The sequence below is a fragment of the Eurytemora carolleeae genome, unplaced genomic scaffold (assembly GCF_000591075.1).
Source record: "Eurytemora carolleeae unplaced genomic scaffold, Eaff_2.0 scaffold262, whole genome shotgun sequence".
Classification (NCBI taxonomy): Eukaryota; Metazoa; Arthropoda; class Copepoda; order Calanoida; family Temoridae; genus Eurytemora; species Eurytemora carolleeae.
Window position 1 is genome coordinate 69,142 of NW_019396267.1, and position 5,666 is coordinate 74,807.

General features: G+C 32.3%; 2 protein-coding genes across 3 annotated transcripts in view; both read left to right on the forward strand.

Moving 5' to 3' along the window:
• LOC111699729 (rho guanine nucleotide exchange factor 17) overlaps positions 1 to 1,624 on the forward strand; it is a 7,262-nt gene extending 5,638 nt beyond the window's left edge. The window contains exons 5-7 of the mRNA XM_023470461.1: positions 73 to 165; positions 970 to 1,041; positions 1,558 to 1,624. Of these exons, the coding sequence (XP_023326229.1) occupies positions 73 to 165; positions 970 to 1,041; positions 1,558 to 1,624 (232 nt within the window). The remainder of the gene's footprint in view (positions 1 to 72; positions 166 to 969; positions 1,042 to 1,557) is intronic.
• A 391-nt stretch (positions 1,625 to 2,015) lies between these two features.
• Positions 2,016 to 4,142, forward strand: LOC111699749 (rho guanine nucleotide exchange factor 17). Of its 2 annotated transcripts, none has more exons than XM_023470482.1 (3): positions 2,016 to 2,092; positions 3,423 to 3,587; positions 3,948 to 4,141. In XM_023470482.1, the coding sequence occupies exons 1-3, from the start codon at positions 2,044 to 2,046 to the stop codon at positions 4,073 to 4,075; spliced, it is 342 nt and encodes a 113-aa protein (XP_023326250.1). In that variant the 5' UTR covers positions 2,016 to 2,043; the 3' UTR covers positions 4,076 to 4,141. The 2 variants fall into 2 exon arrangements, with proteins under 2 accessions (XP_023326250.1, XP_023326251.1); XM_023470483.1 differs by lacking the exon at positions 2,016 to 2,092 and adding an exon at positions 2,194 to 2,267 and having other exon boundaries at positions 3,948 to 4,142.
• The last annotated feature ends 1,524 nt before the right edge of the window (positions 4,143 to 5,666 follow it).

The window sequence follows — 5,666 nt, forward strand, 5'->3', positions numbered from 1 at the left end:
TTGTATGTTTAGTAAAAGTATTGTATGTTTAGTAAAAGTATTGTATGTTTAGTAAAAGTATTGTATGTTTAGTAAAAGTATTGTATGTATGGAACTTCATGGAGTTGGATTATGGATAGTACAACAAAATTCTGCTGTAGTTCATCTCTATAATACTAAATCAAGGTATGTTTAGATACAAAGTTTTATTGGCTTTTACTTTTAATTCTTTAAATGGTTTTAGATGTTTTGATCAAATTATGTAGATATTATTCTTTAGATAATTACCCTCTTTGATTATTTAATATCATAAGATCTTAAAGATGATCTGATTTGAAGAGATAGAGTATTTGATTGGTGTCTTCTGATTGGTGTCTTCTGATTGGTGTCTTCTGATTGGTGTCTTCTGATTGGATCGACCTTTCAAGATTTAGGGTTGTACGCTAAGAATGAGACTGTAAAGACGACTGAAAACTCTAAAAATATGACAATCTCATAATTAGTTTCATTCTTCTACCTTGCATACAGTTGAATATAGTTCAAATATAGTTCATGTTCTGTACATTCTTCTACCTTGCATACAGTTGAATATAGTTCAAATATAGTTCATGTTCTGTACATTCTTCTACCTTGCATACAGTTGAATATAGTTCAAATATAGTTCATGTTCTGTACATTTGTCTCGGCAGTCTCATCCTTCGTAGTTAACCCTGAATAAGATGAAAGATCAGAGTAAAGACCATTTAATAAAGATGCTTAGTTGATCAATTACGGATTAATAGGACTGTAAACGTAATATCAATTGAACCTCCTTGCCCGATTTACAACGTTACCCTTGGAAGCCTAATCTGATCAAAAATGTGGAAGATAACTTTGTTTTTCGGAGTGAAAAAGTGTTGATTCTCTGATAATTTCTCCACAAATGAAAATAAACAGTTCCAAAATTAAAATCAGTATTTAATCAATAAAAATTGTAATTTAACTGTTTAGGGTATTCCTGCTGGAGGTAAACCTAACAGCAACAGTTTCAAAAATGTTGGCCAGCTGTGATGATATTATAAGGTAAATTTTTTTAAAATACAGGGTGTCCCACGACACATGACAATAGGAAGACGACTTGAAAGTCGTCTTTGGTATTTGAATTTATTTGTGACATTTAGTCTGCTATCTACTTTAACGTGCATGATTCTTGAAACAATTATCACATAATTCTCCTAGCCCTGGCATTTCCAAAAAGTGGTCTGCGTTTTTTGTGCTTTCAATATTACCGGAGATATAAAGAGTTTGGTTCAGATTTCAATTTTGTTAAATAAAAGCAAAATTGTCGAAATCTGAACGAAATTCTTCATATCTCGGGCAATATTGAAAGCACAAAAAAGGCAGACCACATTTTGNCCGAAATTAATGTTAATTCCTTGTCCAGCTACAGCTTTTACTTTTGGGAGACTATTACCGAGGAAATAAGTACAAGGGGTGTCCCACGAAACATGACAGTAGCTAGAGATGACTTGAAAGTACATGGGGTGTCCCACGAAACATGACAGTAGCTAGATGACTTGATATTCTTCTTTTATTCAGTCGATCGTCAACCTACTGTAACATGTATAATTCTGAAAGCAACACAACACAACACCGAAGATCTTAAGAATCCTCAAGTCGTCTTGCTATTGTCATGTTTCGTGGCACACCCTGTACTAAAAAAGTTTTAAAGTTGATTAACAGATTCTGTACACAAACACGACCTTAACATTAAAGGGAGTGTTCGCGAAAAATGAAATTGTATGAGTCGTTTTTTTAACAATTTTCTCCTTATAGACGCAACAGATGTAAATTAGTAGCGATCAAAAGTGGTTTCCGTAAGCCTAAATCCCCTTTAATTTTTCGCAAACATTTACTTTAACATTAAAAAATAATTTCCATCAAGGATTCATACTTGGATTTAAGCTGTATATGTTTTATGCGCTGGATAATTTGGAAAATTGAAAATAATTTAAAGTGATAAATAAATAGTTTAATATTAATAGAGTTGTTTTAACAGGAGTCATTGTAACAACAGCAATACCGATGTTGACAGAAACAACAACAAAACTACACTCCGTTCCACAGCTGTCAGGTACTGTTGTTAATAGAAACAACAACAAAACTACACTCCGTTCCACAGCTGTCAGGTATAATACTGTTGTTAATAGAAACAACAACAAAACTACACTCCGTTCCACAGCTGTCAGGTATAATACCGATGTTGACAGAAACAGCAACAAAACTACACTCCGTTCCACAGCTGTCAGGTATAATACTGTTGTTAATAGAAACAACAACAAAACTACACTCCGTTCCACAGCTGTCAGGTATAATACTGTTGTTAATAGATAGAAACAACAACAAAACTACACTCCGTTCCACAGCTGTAAGGTTTAATACTGTTGTTAATAGAAACAACAACAAAACTACACTCCGTTCCACAGCTGTCAGGTATAATACTGTTGTTAATAGAAACAACAACAAAACTACACTCTGTACCACAGCTGTCAGGTATAATACTGTTGTTATAGAAACAACAACAAAACTACACTATGTACCACAGCTGTCAGGTATACTACAGTTGTTAATAGAAACAACAACAAAACTACACTCTGTACCACAGCTGTCAGGTGTAATACTGTTGTTATAGAAACAACAACAAAACTACACTTTGTACCACAGCTGTCAGGTATACTACAGTTGTTAATAGAAACAACAACAAAACTACACTCTGTACCACAGCTGTCAGGTATACTACAGTTGTTAATAGAAACAACAACAAAACTACACTCCGTTCCACAGCTGTCAGGTATAATATTGTTGTTAATAGAAACAACAACAAAACTTCACTCTGACGATGTTTAAGTAACGCACCATTTCAAAAGTTACTTGACCTGATTCCCAACAGGGTTTAAAAGTTAAATCCAAGCAAATATAATGAAGACGTCGTTGCTATTCTATCTTTTAAATCATGGTCTTTAATCGCGGATTCTCTTTAAAAATGACTTTCGAATTTTACAAGACACAAGAAAGAACACCGACGATATCTTTCTCATTACTATTTTTCATAATGTGCATGCAAAGGACAACTTTGTGGGAGAGGGCATGTGCAGATATTAAAAATGGTTACGTTTTAATGAGTTTTAATGAGATGCATTTCAAGTTCATTTCATTTTTTTTATGAAATATAGGATTACTCACAATGGAAAAGACTTCAAAGACAACTGTTTGTTATTTATACCGTCTGTTTCCTTAAATATATGATTCTCTGCAACTGTAAACTGGTTTTATTCTTTATCAAAGCATTAAATATGCAATTAAAACTCATATTCAATGCAGAAGACCTGAATGAAACTTGAAAGCGTCTCAAATCGTCTTTACAGTCTCATCTTTTGTGGGTAACCCTGTATTTTATTTATTAGGTGTACATCATGGCCACACTGGGCATGTACGGTTCCTGACTAGTGTACAGATGGGCGCGGCTGGGTCCGAGGAGAGAGGCGTGGCAGAATCAAAGGAGAGGGGCGTGGTTCCACCAACTGAAGGAGAAACTACGCAAAAAGGGGAAAACCTGAATGATGATAAAGGTAGAATTAATTTTATTTGGTTTGGTGAAAGCTAAATTTTTAACAGCAAACGAAGAAAAAATTTAAGGAAGTAGAAAGATGAAGGGAAGGCCAAAATCATATTCTCTTTAAACAAATTTGAAATCTTTATTAGTTTAATTAAAAATTGACGAATAAATTAGGTATTTAGATAATTTGTTTCATAAAAATCAGGACCATATTTTTTATATCTCTGTAGGCATTTTTAAGATACAAAATGGCAGCCCACGTCTTAGTTTTTTATGTGTATTGTGTACAAACCGTGTAGATCGAAGACGATAAAAACTCGCTACTTAATCACAATTTTTATTGGGTCACCTTGTATCTAAAATTTCCTTTTAGGATGTATTTCCGGCCGAGTACTTGTGATATCTGGTGGGGATGGTTATGAAGATTTTAGTTCTAGCTCTACCTCTGATCTAGCTGGTAGAGAGGATTCAACCAATCATCTTCTACTCTGGAGTGTTTAATTCTAGTTTAGTTCTAGTTCTAGTTCTAGTTCTAGTTCTAGTTCTAGTTCTAGTTCTAGTTCTAGTTCTAGTTCTAGTTCTAGTTCTAGTTCTAGTTCTAATTCTAGTTCTAGTAGTTCTAGTAGTTCTAGTTCTAGTTGTTCTAGTAGTTCTAGTTCTAGTTCTAGTTCTTTATTTATTTTCATTTTATTTTTTATTTTGAGTCAAACCATCAATGATTGCTTTAAGTTCTTGTTCGTCAATCCGGTTCCGGACTATCTTTACTCAGTCATAATTATTTTAAAGATGTTGTGTAAATTCTGAGAAAAACGATTATCCAGAATATGTACAAAAAGACATTGTCTATTGTTTTCGAAGGGCTGTAAAAATCTAAATCTAGATGTAACAGGATTTTTTGTATTTAGATTTAAATCTAAAAATACACAGCCTCACATTTTACAATTTTCCATTGATTTTATATATTTGGAAAAAAGCAGTATTGTCACAAACCTAAATTGTTAAGTATAAATCCTTGTCTTGACGTTTAAAATCATTGTTTCATAACTTACTATGAGAAGTGTGCATAAGTCAAACAATTTTGGAGTTAAAAAACGAAGAGTTAAACAATTTAAACAAATTGAAAACAAACGAGAAAAATAACGTCTTTTAGAATTGATATTTACGATTTAAAAGAGATCATGCGAGTCTCCCTACATACGACAAATAAATCATTCAACAACAATTTTGGCAGTTTCATACAAACAGTATCAATCTATCACTATCAAGTACAGAATTATTCGAATATTAAAATTCATATTTCTAAGGTGAAAATAAAGATCATTCCATGAAACTACTACGAATTTAAATGAAAAATTTCACTATTAGAGAAAAACAGTGCTTAGGATCCGGATCCGGAGAAAAGTATGGATCCACGGATCCGGATCCTATGGCAAAATATCAACCAAAGCCAAAAAAGATTAACTCTAAGCACCATTAAAAAATGAGTTGTTATAAGTTATTTATAAAAACTTTCAAATCTTTAAAGGATTCCCTAAGTTTTAGCATGCAAATCCAAATGCAAATGCAAATGCAAATGCAAATGCAAATAAGCAAATATACAAATATACAAATATACAAATCAGCAAAATAAGAAGAAAAAATGTTGCAATTTTTCATTTCAATACAAAAATCAGTAAATCTTAAAGAACTGTTTAAAACCTGAATTAAGATCCATATTTTTCATGGCGGATCCAGATCTGTATCAAAATAAACTGGATTCTAATTAGCACTGAAAATCCATAACATTTTAAAGTCATCAAACTACAGAAAATGGGAGCACATTGGTCTAAATCGTAAGCAAAATGTATGAAATATGTTACATTTCGTAATTTCTAATGAAGTGTTCATTATCTCTAAATATCTTATATTACAAAGAAAATTATAATATTTCTTTCAACTAAATACAGGGTGTCCCACGAAACATGACAGTTGGTGAATAGTGTTCAATGTCGTCTTCCATCATACTGTACTAGTTATTTAAGACTTTTTGCAGTTTATTTCGTTTAACAAATCTTTTGCCAAAATATATATTTGTTTGAAATCAATTTTACTA